At 40.4% G+C, this 19,439-nt stretch overlaps 2 protein-coding genes across 2 annotated transcripts in view; one reads left to right on the top strand and one right to left on the bottom strand.

Moving 5' to 3' along the window:
• The window catches only part of LOC138965698 (uncharacterized), a 268,534-nt gene that overhangs the window by 60,183 nt on the left and 188,912 nt on the right, over window positions 1–19,439 (bottom strand). The gene's annotated exons all lie outside the window — the stretch shown is intronic.
• The window catches only part of LOC138963626 (multiple epidermal growth factor-like domains protein 6), a 50,344-nt gene continuing 38,691 nt past the window's right edge, over window positions 7,787–19,439 (top strand). Inside the window, exons 1-2 of the mRNA XM_070335473.1 lie at window positions 7,787–7,865; window positions 18,411–18,545. Of these exons, the coding sequence (XP_070191574.1) occupies window positions 7,787–7,865; window positions 18,411–18,545 (214 nt within the window). The remainder of the gene's footprint in view (window positions 7,866–18,410; window positions 18,546–19,439) is intronic.

Raw genomic sequence — 19,439 nt, forward strand, 5'->3', positions numbered from 1 at the left:
AAATCACTTCTAGAAATTCATGGAGGGGGTCCTGGGACGTACTGAACCTATAAAGAGCGGGTCCGGGACGCACTAAATGTTCGTCGTCTTGCGTCCCGTAGGTACTCTTTTCAGACTGTAGTCGTCAGCTAACATTACAAAAGAAAGAACAGGAGTCAAGTTGAACGTGTGCGTGTGTGTAACATTTAACAAACCAGTTGTCCTCCTCCAATAGTCTGGTAATTAAAAAACCCAAAACACTTCATATCACATTATTATTCATATCACATTATTCGCGATCACAATGTGTTATGTATGTACACAGGGGGTTTGGTGATCCGGGGCTCTTGGGACCCTCTAAAAATCCACTTAGGGGGTCCATGGACCCTCTAAACATTAAAGGCGGGGGTCCGGTGACCCTCTAGGACGGGTGTCCGTGGGGAGCCCTGATTTAAGTGAGGGAATAAGCTTTCAAAACACTTAATTTGCAAAATGACAGCAGTCCTCCTGCGTGGTAGTAGTATTGTATAACGCAGAATCTTATTGCATAATTTGGTAAGCAATCTAAGGGCCTTGTTTTTATTTTGTCTTTTTGTCTTGTTTCCAGGAATAATGTCTACGTGCAGTGACATACTTTCTTTGAATTATCGATGAACGATTTGTTGAAATTCTAATAAATAACATAATCTTGCCTTATTACCGATTGTTTTTTGCCTATGATCTATGACCCATGATCTGCCCGAGAGAAGAAACACATGTTAATAAGACTTAGTATGAAGAACATGCTCTGTTATTGCACGGTTGCACGGTAGGACATGTTAAGAGTAAAATAAAACATACCTCAAATATCTATATTTATTGTTTTCTTGAAGATGATAGTCTTCCCAAAACTGTGTTTACCCTGAAAAGTTGCTGAGAAAAAAACCGGCAACTCTAACACAAATAAATCATCCAAATGCCACTTTATTAGACAAAAACACATTTTCTGAAGAAAAAAATACCTTTCCAAACAAAACAAAAATAACTGTCGTGTAATCTGTTCCCTCAAAATAGGAATGTTGCCACTAAGGAAAGGCACAAAGAAAGAGATGCAAACATAGACAATGGTGTCCATTCCAAAGGAAACACATGTAATGTAAAAGTAAAAACAGTTGCATGCATGCTCACTATAAAGTAAATATGACTGTGAATTAGCAAGCCATCTTCCATGTTTTCATGTGTCTTTCTTTCTAACAGTCAATGGTCGTCTGTACCCATTCAACATCACTGTCGACGGTCAGCTGTGTGTCAGGGTCTTTAACAACGGCAACAGAGGGCGGTCTGTGCGCTGTAGTTCTGTGATGTATGGCCAAGTGGTTCGACTTACCAAATCCTACACAACAGATCCAGATAATCAGGTTTTGAATCTGTGTGAACTTAAAGTACTGGGTAAGAGAATGTTACTACATTGGTGTGTATGTCTTTGTTTATGTGTGTGTTTGATTGATTGGTTGTGTTTTCCTTCAATAATATTTTTTACATCAAAAGTGTACAAACATACCTTTTGAGTAAGATCGACAGTGCCTGCTACCGAGATGGTATCGATTCATTGTCTAGCATGTGCAAACGAACAGTTTTCTGATATATCAGTTAGTATGTCCGTGATGTGTATGCTATGAAAGTCAGACAAATGAACTTGCACGTTTCAACCAAGACATATACACACAACATTCTGATTGTTTAATTGTTTGATTGGTTGATTGACTGGTTGATTATTATTTTCGACAGACGCGTATTTAAGTCCAGGAATGAGTTTTTTTGTTTTTTTTAAGTGAACTTGGGAGAACACTGCGTTGGCCTGGATAGTCCGGGTTTTACGCGTGTATTTCGGGAGAGGGGGTGCATATTTATGAGATATATATGATGCTTAATGGCATTGCTCACAAAAATACAATATAAGATGGCTGTTACACTGTTGGAAGACAAGTTGTTCGTCAATCCCAGGGGAGCATATCCTTATATTTTGTCATCTTTATCGACGGTAGGGGTCAACAAAAAGCTAGTCTGCAACAAGACTTGAGACACCCACTTTGCCCCTATTCAATAAGTGCAGAAAACAAATGATGAATCAAAGGGGGTTATACTTTTTTTTTTTCTTCAAGAACTCCAAATACGTTTAAAGAATGATCCCTCTTTTATTCAGTCAGATGATGTCGCGTTTGTAATGTACATTTACAACATTAAATAACCTTAAAAAAGTAATTGACCAAAGCAACATTGCAAGTTTCACCGTTCCATTTTTTTGTTTCATGAAGAATATGAGGCGCACAATCAGTTTTATCATAGTATCCGTTTTAATCTTCTCATCTACTCAATTTACACACATTTCACAAAGTCCAGGTCATGTAGGTTTTTTTTAAACTGCTTCAGTGTTGTACCTCTTATCACAGTAACGTTTTATCACATGACAACTAGTACTGTTTCTAAAAGAAACTAATTCAAATAGAAAAGCATGGCGTTCAATATATTTAAACATGACGCATTTCTTGTATTATGTCAATTTGAACCACCCTGAATTAACATAATCATATATTACACAAGTGTAAGACGCTAATATTTTCGGGCGCGTGTTTTTAAAACCCTAAATGCAATCATTTCTTTGTGGTTGAGAGCGGCGGGGAAGGCAAATTCTGCGTCCATTTCTTTCTTTTTTTCAAATATAAATTTGCAAAGAGTAGCCTTCTTGTGAGATCAGTCACTTTTTGTTAAGCATGTTCTTTCATCTAAATGTCTTACCGTGTGTTTGTGCGTATCAGAACTGCAAACACATGTAGCAATTAAGCTCACAGTGATTCTTGCACTGATCATTCAAGACGGACGGAAGAGTGGCTCAGTCACAACCTCCGTATTCATATACAATAACATGACGTGAGATAGTGTTGAACTGAAATCACAATCATTTACCTAGCCGAATCCAATCTTGAAACTAATGTGTGTGTGTGTGTGTGTGTGTGTGTGTGTGTGTGTGTGTGTGTGTGCGTGTGTGTGTGTGTGTGTGTGTGTGTGTGTGTGTGTGTATGTGTGAATGCGTGTGTGTGTGTGTGTCTGTGTGCGTGCGTGCGCGTGTGTGGGGGGGGGGGGGCGTGTGTGTGCGTGCGTGTGTGTGTGTGTGTGTGTGTCTGTGTGTGTGCAGTTCCCAGTGGTGTTGTACAGTGCGCAGTTGGTCGTACGGACCGCAATGCGGGCAATACTGTGGATATGAATGCGGCGGGGGACATCTTAAAAACATCTGCTTTCAGGACACTGGAATCTGCTACTTTGGTCGGTGAACATTGCCCCGTCATATTGAGTTCTCTGTATAAAATATTAGCATAATATAACACACAACTACTATCATATTTAACAAACTTCCATTGTACATTCCTTGGTACAGAATTAGAATGTTGACATTGTCTTCTTCTTCTCGTTGTTTGTTCATCGGGTGAAACTCCCACGTTCACTAATGTTTTTTTTGCACAAGTGGGTCTTTACGTGTATGGCAATTTTGTTTTATACCACCATTAAGGCAGCCATACGCCGCTTTCGGGGGAAACATTCTAGGTATTTTCTTGTTTCCATAACCCACCGAACTCTGATGTGGATTTCATAATCTTGTCCGTGCGCACTTAGTCTTGTGTTGCATGTAAACAATGCAACGGAAACACTACAGTCAGTTTGTGTTTCCCCTGGATGTATCTTTAAATTCCGGACATGAAATATAGTCAACCAGTTCCAAGGTACACATAACATATGCCAGCTCAATCGTTCTTCACATAACAGATATATACGTGCGAGACAACAAAGGAGAGACAAACATACACAAACAACAAACAAACAAAACTAACATCATTAAACCACAATGCGATCCCGAATATACGGGGGAGTAAAAAACAACTAAACTGTAATCGGTCATCGGTGGCGATTTGACCCAAATCAGCCAGCGCATGTTTATTTATAGAGTCGAATTTCTCAACAGACATGTCTGTACGCATGCGTCTGGATATTATGAGTTATTTTTAATATGCTGACTGTTTTATAACAGGCATGTCGAGAAAAAAGATATCAAGCATGAGCCGTTCAGGCGAATGCTGATATCGTTTGTGAGACATGCCTGTTATTATTTGCTAACAGTCAACATATTAGAAATCACGGTTTTATTACCGTTTATATCGACCAACAGAAATTTCGGAGCGACCGCGCGAATTAGACAGAACAGCCGCAATGGGAACTTGGCGCTCCTACCTGATTATGCCTGGCAGTCAAAGAATTCTCGTGACCTGGGTCAGCCAATCAGAGTCACACACCTGACGTGATGAATATTCACAGGTCAAATGCGTTTAACACTCAATAATCTCACAAGATAAACCATGTTGAACATGCGTTTCGGTTGCTTCGGATTTTCTTGTTGAACAGAGAGCGACAGGTTTAGAACCGACTCTAGACGGATGGGAAATGATGTAAAGATACATTTGACGTAAAGCGAGTGACGCAGTTTCACTTAATTTTTCCGAACTTTGATAATTTAGATTTCAAGTGAGGGGGTCGGCATTGCACACTCAGTGGGTGGGTAGTGCCTTGCTGTTCCGTAAAGCACCCACCGACAAAACTCGCTTTTCGGTATTATTATAGATAAAGAGAGTATTTTCTGACAGCATTTCAATATCAGTCTTTAGAATAAATCACGCTGATATTGTTGATTTAAATTTTTACTTTGTCACATTCAAAGTTGTTTGCTCAAAACACACACACACACACACACACATACACACACACACACACACACACACACACACACACAAAGTTGTATGCTCAAAACAAGCACACACACACAAACACACACACACACACAAACACAAACACACACACACACCACACACACACACAAAGTTGTATGCTCAAAACAAGCACACACACACACACACACCACACACATACACACACACATACACAGTTGTATGCTCAGAACAAGCACACACACACACACACACACACACACACACACACACCACACGCACACACACACACACACACACACACACACACACACACACACACACACACACACGTGTACGTATGTTATTAAATTAGTCCATGGCTGGTTGAAAAAAGCTCGTGTGTATTGATTATGCAACAAACCTCGTTACATAAAATGTGATTTAATTTGAGTTTATCTCTTTCTCCGAATTGTTGGCAGGTTTTAGGGGTTATCAGAATAAAAGATGTGACGTCTGTCGAGGTAACTTCTGGAAAATGATATGTTCTGTATATTGATAATCAAAGGAAGCAGACCCCAAAAAAAGTGCCGAAGCAGTCGCTGTCACCATACGAGTAATATTATTGGGGGAAAAAAAGGTAAACAAGGTTAGTTTATGGAACGTGTGATTGCAGACAATATGATTCTCTCACAAGAATGTGGTAATGTTTCCGAATTGTGCTTGTTGTTCGATGGTAAGAACGACGTGTGTCGGTTGATGTTTGACCGTGCAGTACCTTAACGTTGATTGTTATTATTCCAGTGCACCATGTGGCTTTTTGTTCAAAGAGGACGGATTCTAGGTGACCCTCTAAATGGTGCAACGTTCAGGCAGGGACCCGTTTTGTTAACCACACTAAAAATGAACAAGAAAATGTAAACATTGGAATTAATTATATTAGCGTGACTTATTCTAAAGACACTTCAAATGCTGTCAGATGCTCTTTATCTAAAACAAATACCAAAAAGCGAGTTTTGTCGGTGGGTGCTTTACGGAACAGCAAGGCACCGCCCACCAGATACTACCAGGGCTGCCCAAAGTGCGTGTCCCTGCGTCCTATACGCACTAGAAGCCAAAATCACGTACTAGAAATTCATCGAGGGGGGTCCCGGGACGCACTAAACCCATAAAGAGCGGGTCCCGGGACGCACTACAGTGTTGCTATCGTGCGTACTGTGGGTACTCTTTTCAGACTGTAATCGTCAGTCAAGTATAGTGCAAGTGCAAATGCCAATTTCACACCGGAACGATACGGAAAAGAGTGTTTGCGTGTTCCATTTAACAAGGAATTGTTGAAGTGTCCTTTTCGAATATTCTGATGAAAAAAATACACTTCATATCACACTAATTCGTGATATCAACGCGTTATATAGCTATTCTCATGGACACATGGGGGAATTCGGGGGCTGTGATTGGATGGTCTCAACATCATCATCAAAGCATAATGCTACGGAAGTCGGCCATTTTTGCCAATATCCAAAAGCATATTGGCAATAACAAAGACGCATGGTTCCGGTTTACCCATCTGTACCACACGATGTTAACAATCGACAACAGCATACACTGACAACTTGAAATTCTTCTCGGGAATGTTTTTCAGCTTTACAAATGTCGATAGCTAACTTCCCGATGAAACAGGACTAAACCAATTATTTTCTGTCCCAAAACACCACAAAATGCCCAAAGTCGAAAGATGGAAGCCTACGACTGACACAAACTTTCGTATTCGGCTTTTCTTATCTCGTAACTCTACACTAAATACCCCACTTCCCCTCTGAAGTATTGATGTACAACCCATGGCACTAATATTCATGTAGTCGTTTATAACTGAGGTTGAACAATTCGCTTCATGACGAGACAAGTATAAATGCCATTCACCCAAATTGAAAACTTCGCTGCCGTCTGCTCGCATTGTGGCGCCTGCGCAAAACTAATTCGCATAAGAAACGGCGTCTGCTATCAAAACCTGAGATCAACGCATCGACGCAAAAACTGTCATTTTGTAAGTTTGGAACAACAAATCAAGGTCGGAACAGCTATATAATCGCTATTGTGTAATCAGCGTAGCAATAGAGTCCGATATTTAGACTCGAACAAGTATAATGCGACTCGTCTTCGACTCGTCGGCATTATACTTGTCTTTTCTAAATATCGGACCCTATTGCAACGCTGAAAACACAATAGCTGTTAATATGAACACAAGGGGTTTGGGGACCATGGACTCTTGGGACCCTCTAAACTCCGCGTAGACCCTATAAACATTCAAAGTGGGGGTCTCGGGACCCTCTAGGTGAGGCGTCCGTGGGGGGCACTGACTACACCCTTTATCTAAAAAATACCGAAAAGCCAGTTTTGTCGATGGGCGCTTTACAAAACGGCCAGGCACCACCCACTTTCTGTGTTTGCAATGCCAAACCACTCACTTCAAAATGTCATTGTCAACGTTTTGACGATACAAGTAAATTTACGTCACTTAATTTACGTCAAATATGTCTTCACGTCATTTCCTTTCTATCTGGCGTCCTTTGCAAATCTGTCGCTCTCAGTTGAACAAGATATATCGAGGCAACTGAAACGCATGTTCAACATAGTTTATCTTGTTAGATTGTTGTGTGAACGCATTTCACCTGTTAATATTCATCACATCAGGTGAGTGATTGGCTGACCCAGGTCACGAGAATGCTTTGACTGACAAGCATAATTAAAAAAGAGCGTTCCAGTTTCCATTGCGGCTGTTCCAACTCATTCGCGGGGCCGGGGTCGCTTCGATTATTTTTTTGTTTTTGTCGAAATGGACAGTAATAAAACCGTTATTTCTAATATACTCATTATATTAGCAAATAATAACCGATATGTCTTAACATGATATCAGCATTTGTCTCCGGCTCATGCTGATATCCATGTTCCCATCATGTCTGTTATTATTTGATAACAGTCAGCATATTATAAATAACTCATATTAATGTGTTTAGTCTTCATCGTTATCCTGGCATTTAAATATTGCTTTACATTCAGTCTGTCAGAGTGGGGATTACATGCTCAGTGACAACACCTGTGTACCATGCAGAACCAACTGTGATCGTGGCTGTGACAGACACAACGGAAAATGTGACGGTAAGTGTTCGATATTTTCAGTAAGTTACGATAATGACCATTGCTTGCTTGAACATATTGCCTCATAAAAAGGATAAGGGGTTGGTTGTTGGGAGTCTGTCACACCCCTATAATGAGGGACCAAACAACCTGCCACACACATGCACCTTCATGAGTACTCGCTATATACCCTCTTTTGCAAAGACACGGCGCGAGAACGGACGTGCGGACCTGCAAAAACACGCAGAACACCAATGTACACTGGCCTTTGATTCGTCTGGAACAGGGTGACCCCCCTAAAATGTGCAATGCATAAACATGCTAATAACTTCTGCATCTGTTAAACAAAATACTGTATATGTGGTGTACATTATCTTAATTCAGAAGTCCATATATACTAGAAGTGATCTACTATCATTACTATCAGTCGACAAGCGGTGATGCATATGCCCTTTGACATTTTTTGGGGGGTATTCCGTACTAAAAATAGAATACGGGATTCTGGGAAAGCTGTTCAATCAGTGGCACTTGCGCATTATATTCGATGTCCAATACACGACTCAAAACCAAAAAGAATAAAATACAAGAATATAGAGTTCAGAAAAGAAGAAATTTTGAAAAATTGAGAACAAAAAGTTGTACAAAAGTCTTGCCATTTACGGGACTCGAACTCGATCGAGACCGCCGGCACTGGAGTCAAACATCTTACCACCTTGCTAACCAGACACACGATACCAGACGTGAAAATTACAAGTTGAACTGCAAACATACCTTACACGTGCCCGGGTTCTCGAGTCGAGCAAGTGTCAACTCGTCGGTTTCTGAGTTTTCCCGTTCGTATTTGTGTTTTGTACATTTTATTGATCTCATCATTACATGTGGTCGCGGTGTTACCCATAGGGCATTACATCTTCACAAAAGCTGATGTTACTATACACACAAAAATAGAATGAGTAATTCTGGGGAAATTGTCCGCTGGAAGTACTCAATAATTGGGCCAAAGTCAAAAGGTGCCTCTTGTCATGTGACATTTTTAAAAGGCTAATAAATTAAAGATTTTTTTCAATATTTTAACTAAAGCTCTCAATACTATTGTACTAAAGTGTTTGCCAAAGTTTCAGAACACAAAGTTTATTGTAAGTATTTTGTTATGAATTTCTTATCCTAATTTCCCCCTATTTTTTGCCGTTTCTAAAGCCTCGTTTTTGGGTGTCATTAGAAATGCAAAATTAAACAGTGTAACCTTGTTTTTTCTTAAATAAAGAACAGATGGGCCGGTTCAGTAAAGTTCATTCTTTTATTTGAATTGGTCTTCAAATTCAATATGAAAAAAACAATCAACATTGAGAATTTGAAGGTTAAAAAACTACAGTCTCCTGTGACATGTTCTGTCACACTAAATTCCTCTTTCTTTGCTTTTTTGCATAAAGAAAATGAAAAGAAAGAGCCATCGTTTTGGGGTCAACAAAACGTTATCAATGTAGGCTACATGTTAAAAGCTAAAAAAAATAGCATGGTACCAAAATTAAAACGAGTTTTGACACGTTGCAAAAAATCTGTCACAAACGTCACGAGAGACAGCACGCGATTACTTTCGATCTCGATTAACGGCAGCTGCTTTTACGACATCCGCAAAGTGGTCTGAGCGACATACGAGTTTCTGGCACATTCGAACGCATGGCGTCCTTGCGACCGGATAAGTTTTCTGAATCCGTCACACGCTTTTTTACACGTCACAGGGAACAACGCGGGGTCCAAAAATAACGAGAGACATGAAAGAACATCCTTCTAAGAAAAACTGAGTGCTTATTCTTCTTTGTAATGTTATGTTAACGAAGTTTTACGGAACAGAAGCACACAACTAACTTTCGATTTTACAGGATTAATGTTAATAAAAATGTTTCTCGTAACATGTGACGGAAAACTAATCTCTTCCGTCACACTGACTTGTCACAAGAAACTGGAAAAGTGTTGTTTTTCATGCAAAAATTTACTTCAGGATTTTCTTGTCTCTTTACACAAGTTAAATAAATGTTAGAAAACAAATGCTACATGGTTTGTCTGAAAAGTCTTTGTTGTTTTGTCTAGGAAGATTTGCAGAAAATCCAAAAATCTGTTTCTAGTGACGTGACATTTTCATGGCCATGCTTAAAAGATATTATATTAGAACATTTCTTTTGACCATAATTCAAAAGAGTGTGTTGGATTTTGTACAAAAAGATATATTTCCATCTTGAAATTGGCATTTAAGGTAACAAAAAACAGCACTGAAGATGTTGTATGTCACGAGAAACAGATTTCAGAGCAGGACACAAAACACAAATTTATTCAGTTGGTTGAAAAACTGCAGGGTTAGTTTTAAAAAACATTAAAAGTACATTAATTAATAGTGTCAAAAATGCAAAAAAGAAAGTATTAAAACATAAAATGAAAATATAGTGTTCCATTTGGCACCTTTTGACTTTGGCCCAATTATGCATTTTGTTTTTATTATTTCGATTCATTACATCATCCAAAACATTTGGAATGAAGCAAATGAATAAAATACAAGCATTTCGAGTTCAGAAATTTAAAAAACAAGAAATTCCTCCGAGGTAGGAAAAACACCCCCTTCCTTGTAGAATCTTAATCCACCAATAACTCCCTAACCGTGTGTTTGACTGGTCCCAATTTTTGTAAGGACCGTCTCAGGAATGTATAGAACCTGTTCACCAAGTTTGGTGACGATCGGTCCGTTCATTCTTGAGATCTATATGCGAACACAAACACACAAACAAACAAACAAACAAACAAACACATGGACCGAATCCTATACACACCCCTATACCGGGGGTGTAAAGAAAGTGTTGAATGTGCCGTCGAAGAGATTCGAACCCGTAACCACCAATGTTAAGAAAAGCGATCGGGCGCTTTACCAACTGAGCTATTTTGTCGCACTGTAGGCGAGAGAGATTTTAACTTCAAATATTACACTTGATTTCTCGAGCGTATATAGGTATAAGTTTTGACTCGACTCGAGAATCCGAGTCTCTCTGTCCGTATCTGTGTACTGTTCTCTTTATCTCACTTTTCTAGGTAAGTTAAGTTAATAACTGACCCTATGCTCCCGTTCACTTCGTAACAGTTTGGAAAGCAATATTAAGTAGCGTTAACTTCAAGCGTGACCGACATTATGTTGTTGCCTGGCTCCGAAATTCTGTGACCAATCGCCAAACGGCGCGAACGTCGATGACGTCATTGCATGACAGGATGTTCCTACCAAGAATCCTAAATTATCGATGGCATACAAAGGATTTTGTTCCGGAGGACGACGATCTATGGACGGTTTATTATATAACGGGAAGCAAGCGGTTAGAAACGGGCGTCGATAGAGCCACTGAACAGTTATGTGAACTTGTAGTATTTAATTCACTTGTGCTTCATTGTATGTTAATAGATCATATCACTACGTTTTCAATTTATAGGTCAAACGGTCTGATTTTTGTGCTATTTCGAGTAAACAAATCCAAATTCAGGAATATGCTGAAAAGTAGGATGTTTGACATTGAGCAGTACCCACTCTCACCCGTTTTAAACTTTCCAGACTTTTACTTTGGGGAATATCTTTTGGAATTGTGGTTGCCGCCCAAAGTCAAAGATCCTTCTTTTCAGCCGATTCCATAATATGGATATTTGTTTTGGAAAGAGCAACCAGATCACTTGAAACTTGGTGCTATTATCATGCTCAAGCTAAAATTAGTTTACGGTAAATATAAACTAGTTCGTAAAACAGATGCAGAATGTATTCGCATATGTTGGGGTTGCATTTGTTCGGGTCACCCTGTACATGCATGCACGTCTCTATGAATTTAGATATAACTTGATTGTCAGAGACATGATTACAATGTTTGCTTTCTTGTTATTATACTAAATAAATGAGATTCATATAACTTAACTGTTATTGTGTTACACAATACTAGTTTATGAAATTGTTAAAGCCTATCCCCAAACATGTTAGCATTAATAGTTTTGTCTTACAATAACTAAATAGAACTGGAAACACTAGCATGTTTGATGCATAATTGAAAATAAATAAATCAACCTGATAAAAGTATATCGTGCAGTTACACAAATAATCGTTCACACAACTCCCGGTGTCACTAGCAGCTTCATAACCAGAGCTGGACTCCAAGTGTAACCTAGGCGAACGACAAGAAGAAGTGAGATAAGCAATTGCCCCCAGGAAGGTACATTTTCTTTTACAAAATCAAACATGTATTTGCGACTTCTGTTGAATGGTTTTCTTCACATAAAGCACAGCTTTACTCAAACATAAGCAAACTGTATATTTGTTTATAATGTTAAATAATAAGACATACTCTAAAATCCCTGTTTTGATTCAGTTTTTATTTAAGATAAAGTCAACAAGGTGCTAACGATCTTTGTGTCTTACTGAATCAGAATTCGCAGCTTACGCATCTGTTTGGAATTTCAGAGACACGGTTAGACTCACGTATTAGTGATGGCATGTTGAACATACCTCATTATTATATACTCCGGCAAGACAGCTCGGTAGTTGGTCTTGCTGTTGATGTGAATGATTCCATAGCAAAGTATGTAAAGTGAGTGCAGGGCTGATCTGAAAATGGACAATATTGAACACCTCAGGTTGAAAATGACATACACAATCCAATTCATACCTGCTTGGTTGCGTATATATAGAAACCCAGCCGCAAGTTCATCTTGGTTTCATAAATGCATTGATCATCAGGATATATGGATTATTAAGTGTGACAATCGTATTATTTTTATTTCTTGGTAATTTTAATATTTATCAACACAAAACCCAGACAGCCTGGCGTTCAGTAACCTCTCTTTAACATCAACATTAATTGACCACATTTACACTAATACTATATAGCTATAGCTTTAGTCTCGAATGTGAAGATCGTACACTCAAGCGAAGCATAAGTGAGCATTGCTCTGTCTTTAGTTATTGGTCGTTTAAGTTGCCCAAGTGTGTACAAAAGGGCCATAAAACTATACACTATAGAAGTATTTGGACGTTCGAGGACACTAAGTGTATCTTTTATCTAATTAGTTTAGCACCATTTTCCTCCGTTTTTGACCAAGCTGGTGCCGAAGAGGCTTTGAGTGCATTGTTGATGTCCGCAGGAGCGGCTATCTATTGTAATGCGTTCGGAGAGGTGACATGAGTCGTTTGTTACCGTTCTCACGAGATCAGTTGTTGAAACCAACTTTGTCATCTGTGCTGTTCCGGAAATGAGCTGCGCTTGTTTTGAATTCAAACAGTATCATGTCACTGTTGTCCCATTTGCGCTGTTTCGGAAATGAGCTGCACCTCGTCTGTCTGTTTATAGCAACACACACTGTCTGTCCCGTACACTCCATGCAAGTCTCTCCGACTCTCCCTCGCTCTGCCTTAGTGTCTGTGAGTGTATCTGTCTCAATCTCTTTCTCTCTCTTTGTCTCTCTCTCGATCTCATGCTCTCTCTCTCGAGTCATTTTCTCTCACCCGGTGTTAATTTATCTGTTTCTCCGTCTCGAGTCACTCTCTGTCATCTGTCATCTGTCTGTCTGTCTCTCTCTCAGAGGCTCTCTCTCTCTCTTTCTCTTTCTCTGTCTCTGTCTCTCTCTCTCTCTCTGTTTGTGTGTCTTTGTCTGTGTCTCCCTCTGAGTCTCTCCGCCTCTGTCTTTCTATGTCTGTCTCTGTCTCTCTCTCTCTCTCTCTCTCTCTCTCTCTCTCTCTCTCTCTCTCTCTCTCTCTCTCATCCGACTCCTGGCACACAGGTCAAAGCAGAGGTGTCAGTCTTGTGTTAACTTAAGTGCACGTGTACCCAGCAGGAGGGGGTTTGGTCTTCAGTCTTTGGGTTCTTGCTTTCAGTGGAGAAGATGCCAACATGAAATTGCACTATGCTCTACTATTTATTGTCCTTGTCTATCGGACACGAAGAAGGGAAGCTACAATCGCCCCAGGCCATATATACTCTTTGTTTCCTGAGCCTGGACCATTGAGACGGTTACCTCATAGATCTGTTCATTCTTCAGTTTGTCGGTGTCAAAAGTTATACCCCCATTCCACACAGACATTCTAGGTCCCGTTCCCGTACCAACCAAGGACTGCTGCCACAACAATGGAACGCTGCGCAAACGGCCGTTTTTGGCATCTTTCAACAGCGTCTGACCATAGTGGCAGCCGTCCTTCGGTACGGGAACGGGACCTAGAACGGATGTGTGGAATGTGGGTATGACAACTCAGTGTGTGAGAGCGCTACCGTTGCGTTACCGTTGTTTTAAAGGCCAACATCCACAGGAATTTTTCTCCTGGAGCGACCTAAACTTGAACCCGAGGCAGTTCGCCAAAAAGAACCGCCGATCACGAGAAAAGCATGCGTATCGCATGCGAGACGATTTGCAAGCAAGCCAGCGCAGCAGCCGGTGGGGATTTGGTCTCGGCAAAGAAACTACAGTCTCGGTGAGACTGAAAGAGAGACAGAGAGCACGAGAGAGAGCGACAGGGACACAGTGATTCAAACGCACAACTCTAGTAAATAGTCTTGAGTCGAGCGTTTGAAAATGCCTGAGCCTGAAGGCGGGCGTAACTTACACCTCTTGGTATCAGTCTGCCTTAGAGATGAAGACGATAGTTGACCAGATGGTTAGAATAACTAAGGCGAGTCTGCCGCGACGGTGCCTGAGCAAAACACTGGCGGGCACTGCTCACAGCCCGGCACACCACGGCACTGTAAAAATTCCCCGTCCCTTCACCTCTCTCGCCACCATCCGCCCTACCCTTGGTCTCATGCCTGTAAAGTTGTCGTAGCACGTCCGCCCAAGTGATCCGGGTTCGATTCCCGGCATGTGTGGTCTATGTTTTTTTGTGTTTTTTTTTTAAATTCTTGTTTGCTATTGTTTATTATGAACGTTTTAATGTTTTATTTTACTCTAATAATTTTTTTAATTGTGTAAAATAAATAAATATATATTTTTTTTTAATCCACGTGCACAAGACAAAAACTTTCATACTGGGGGAGCGAGCCAGTCTGAAGAGTACTCGGGTCCAGCGCCAGCGTTTTTTATAATTTCGCTTCACGCGACTTGTTATTTATGTATCCAAAACATCATAGAACGTGGTACAATGCATGAAAACAACGCCGACAGTAAACAAGATGTTATCTGGGCAGTACATTGGGTTGAACTAAAAGAATTCTGCTGAGAATGTACAAAAGAAAAAACAAGTCGCGTAAGGCGAAAATACAACATTTAGTCAAGTAGCTGTCGAACTCACAGAATGAAACGGAACGCAATGCAATTTTTCAGCAAGACCGTATACACACCGGAACCTCGGCTGTACCCGCGGATAACCGCAGGCTCTGCAGGCTGTTCACCGCAGACAGAAATTGTCAACACGAGTGGTGAGTGTCTGCACAAAATCGTCTCTGCTTTCTCTAAAATGACATATCATTACAAAACTATTGTTTGTACTTCAACCTAAGGTATTATAGCACCCTATCATCGATTTAATTTTTTCCTTTCGTTCGTATGTGAAGGCTGAGCTTCGAGTATTTGTGGATTTCCTGTAAAAAGTGCCAAAATTCTGACTTCTGCAACTTGTTTAATAAGCTTGGATTTCCGTAATAAATGTGTAAAGTCAGAATTTTGGCACTTTTTACAAGAAATGCACAAATACTCGAAGCTCATACGAACGAAAGGAAAAAATTAAATCGATGGTAGGGTGCTATAATACCTTAGGTTGAAGTACAAACAATAGTTTTGTAATGATATGTCATTTTAGAGAAAGCAGAGACGATTTTTTGCAGACACTCACCACTCGTGTTGACAATTTCTGTCTGCGGTGAACAGTCTGCAGAGCCTGCGGTTATCCGCGGGTACAGCCGAGGTTCCGGCGTGAGGTATACTCGTAGCATCGTCAGTCCACCGCTCATGGCAAAGGCAGTGAAATTGACAAGAAGAGCGGGGTAGTACTTGAGCTGAGAAGGATAGCACGCTTTTCTGTACCTCTCTTCGTTTTAACTTTCTGAGCGTGTTTTTAATCGAAACATATCATATCTATATGTTTTTGGAATCCGGAACCGACAAGGAATAAGATAAAAGTGTTTTTAAATTGATTTCGACAATTTAATTTTGATAATAATTTTTATATTTTTAATTTTCAGAGCTTGTTTTTAATCCAAATATAACATATTTATATGTTTTTGGAATCAGAAAATGATGGAGAATAAGATGAACGTAAATTTGAATCGTTTTATAAAAAAAATGTTTTTTTACTTGACCAAAATTTCAACCAATTTGATTGAAAAATGAGAGCGTGACAGTGCCGCCTCAACTTTCACGAAAAGCCGGATATATGGTGTGTAGAGCGATTGAGACCAAACTACTGGACCGATCTTTATGACATTTTCCATGAGAGTTCCTGAGATTGATATCCCCGAACGGTTTTTTCTTTTTTTGGAGAAATGTCTTTGATGACGTCATATCCGGCTTTTCGTGAAAGTTGAGGCGGCACTGTCACGCTCTCATTTTTCAACCAAATTGGTTGAAATTTTGGTTAAGTAATCTTCGACGAAGCCCGGACTTCGGTATTGCATTTCAGCTTGGTGGCTTAAAAATTAATTAATGACTTTGGTCATTAAAAATCTGAAAATTGTAAAAAACAAAAAAAGTATAAAACGATTCAAATTTACGTTCATCTTATTCTCCATCATTTTCTGATTCCAAAAACATATAAATATGTTATATTTGGATTAAAAACAAGCTCTGAAAATTAAAAATATAAAAATTATTATCAAAATTAAATTGTCGAAATCAATTTAAAAACACTGTCGGTTCCTGATTCGTGAAAGCGAAATTACAACATTTAGTCAATCTGTCGAACCCACAGAATAAAACTGCACGCACTGCAGTGTTTTCAGTCACGAGTATAAAACAGCTTCGTCAATCCACGCGGCAAGGAAGTCGCTCAATTTTTGCGTGCAACACGAAGTAAACAGACATGCAAGAATAGCGACGGGTTCAAGTTTAGGTCGCTCCAGGAGAAAAATTCCCGCGGATGTTGGCCTTTAAGTTCCTTTAACGATCCAAGCGTTCCGTTACTGATGGGTTGAGGTTCCATTACCGTTCATGCTGATCGGGAGGGGAACGGCTAAAATTTTGAACATGCAGCCCAAACTCAACCGTCCCTACCGTTCAAAGAAGTTCCGTTAACGATCATTTACGTTCCATTGCGGTTCTCTCCCGATCCCTCCCGTGCCCGCACCGTTCCTTGGTCGGTACGGGAACGGGACCTAGAACGGTTGTGTGGAATGGGGGTATAAGACTCGACCACTTGGCTTATGGTGGAGACAGCTGGAAGATCTCTGGATATAATTAAAGAGGAGTAGTCTTCCTTTTAGAAAATGTGTACTCTGCCTTGCAGATTAGAAGTTTGTGCTGTCGGGGAGTGGAGAGGAAGGGGGGGGGGGGGGTAAGAGAGGGGTAAGCGAGACGAAAGAGAAAACTGGACAGGGAAAAGTCACTGCCTGAAGCATTCAATAAAGCCACACAAAAAAGAAATTACGACATGCAGGTTTTCAATTCATATTTTTGCAAAGAATCTGCACAAGCTTGTGTGCCTATGTGAGTGTGTTCGTGGCTGCTTTCATGGGGTGCCTGTATCCTCAGGAATTTGAGGATTTCTTCCGTTGATTTAACGTCATTTTAAACAGGACAGGTTTTTTTTCCTTTCAGTTATAAGTTGTAGTAGTTTGACCTTATTGTTTTAGGACAAGTAGAGCTCGTTCACCAGTAGCAAAGACTCACTCAGTCCGTCAGTGTGTCTGAGTGTGTGTGATGGGGGGGGGGGGGGCCCTCTCCCGTGACCGGCCACCTGCAATGTACGGACAGGTTTGCAGTGGCCCTATGGTGTCCGTTCATGAGAGGGACTGCTGTAGCAGTAAAACTAGTGTGATACATAAATAATCAATTTATCCACTTGGCTATATTCACAATAGGGACCTGTCACTCTTCTTTGCATGTTTTTATGCCTACGATTTTTCAAATACTCTGCAACACATGTAACCCAAATACAACATGTGCCCGTACAATACCGCTTCTTTTATGAAAACATTGCTTCGGCCATGTTGATTTTAATCAATCAATGTTCTTGTGTTATAGTGTACCCTATTAGACTGATAAACATGCCCCCCCCCCCCCCCCTCCCTTGAGACACCACAGAGTTATATCCATCTCTGCCCCCATGGTTGACCTCATAAGCCTATTTTGCAATCGGACACACATGATGTCATCAAATAGCCCCCAACAGAATAAAAACACCTCAAGCAAACGCCCTGAGAAGTCACAAAAATCCGTTCGGTAGTTTTTGAGAATATTTATTCACCGACAGACATAGACAGACAAACCTTGGGAGACAAACCTTCCTCTTCATCTTCTGTCAAAAGTCGGTACAAGGCTGACTCTATAAACTTAGAGCAATGACACAAATAAACAAGCAAACACACGCACTTGTAATTTGACATTTTAATGTAAAATCAATGTTGTTTGTTGCAGGTTGTACCTATGGATATTATGGTGACAAGTGTGCGAGTCCATGCACGGACATAAACCCTGGCTGTGCGACATGCGGTCAGGATGGACTGTCGTGTCCAGCGTGCAAGCAAGAATACACAGGGTCACTGTGTTCAGGTAACTTAGTTAACCTTTCCAACCCAGATGACGGTGCATAAATTATATAGCCACGATCTCGCACACAAGCCGATATGCACTCAAATAAGATGTACACCAGCAGGAACACAGACCCCTAGACAAATAGAGATATCTGTCCTCCTCTCTCTCTCTCTCTCTCTCTCTCTCTCTCTCTCTCTCTCTCTCTCTCTCTCTCTCTCTCTCTCTCTCTCTCTCTCTCTCTCTCTCTCGTTCTCTCTCTGGTTCTCTCTCTGGTTCTCTCTCTCTCTCACTCTCTTTATCTCTCTCTTTATCTCTCTTTCTCTCTCACTCTCTCTCTCACACTCTCACTCTCTCTCTCTCTCTCTCTCTCTCTCTCTCTCTCTCTCTCTCTCTCTCTCTCTCTCTCCCTCTCTCATAGCTAACCGAGTGTCCACCCGACGGAAAAATAAAATAAAATAAAAAAAAGACTGTCATTCCTCGTTGTCCTCGTGCATATCAAACCGTGTGTGTGACTGACCTAAATAACTCACTGAAGCAAATCAACACTGACAGACCCTTCGAAGTTGCAATACAGCTTGGAACAAGCAAAGGCACAGGACACCGGTTTGAAGAAATACACATCTCCAGTGTCGTAATACCACCCATATTTGTTCAATAAACGGTACTGTAAAAACAACCAAACATGTTTATGCTTTGTTAACGTTATCTTGCTGCCCAAAATACTCTAGAACATTTTTCTTTTTCGAATGGTCAATACTTTTCCTTTCCTTTTACCGACTTTTTTTTATCGATAGCCTTTGCCCTTGCTCTTGTAAATAAAAGGGATATGCAAAAAACACTGCTATAATTGAATTGACACAATCGTTTCAAATTAAGTAGAGCTATGTCTGGAAAGGATTGCAGGTTTCTCTG

This window comes from Littorina saxatilis, linkage group LG4 (genome assembly GCF_037325665.1).
Source record: "Littorina saxatilis isolate snail1 linkage group LG4, US_GU_Lsax_2.0, whole genome shotgun sequence".
NCBI lineage: Eukaryota > Metazoa > Mollusca > Gastropoda > Littorinimorpha > Littorinidae > Littorina > Littorina saxatilis.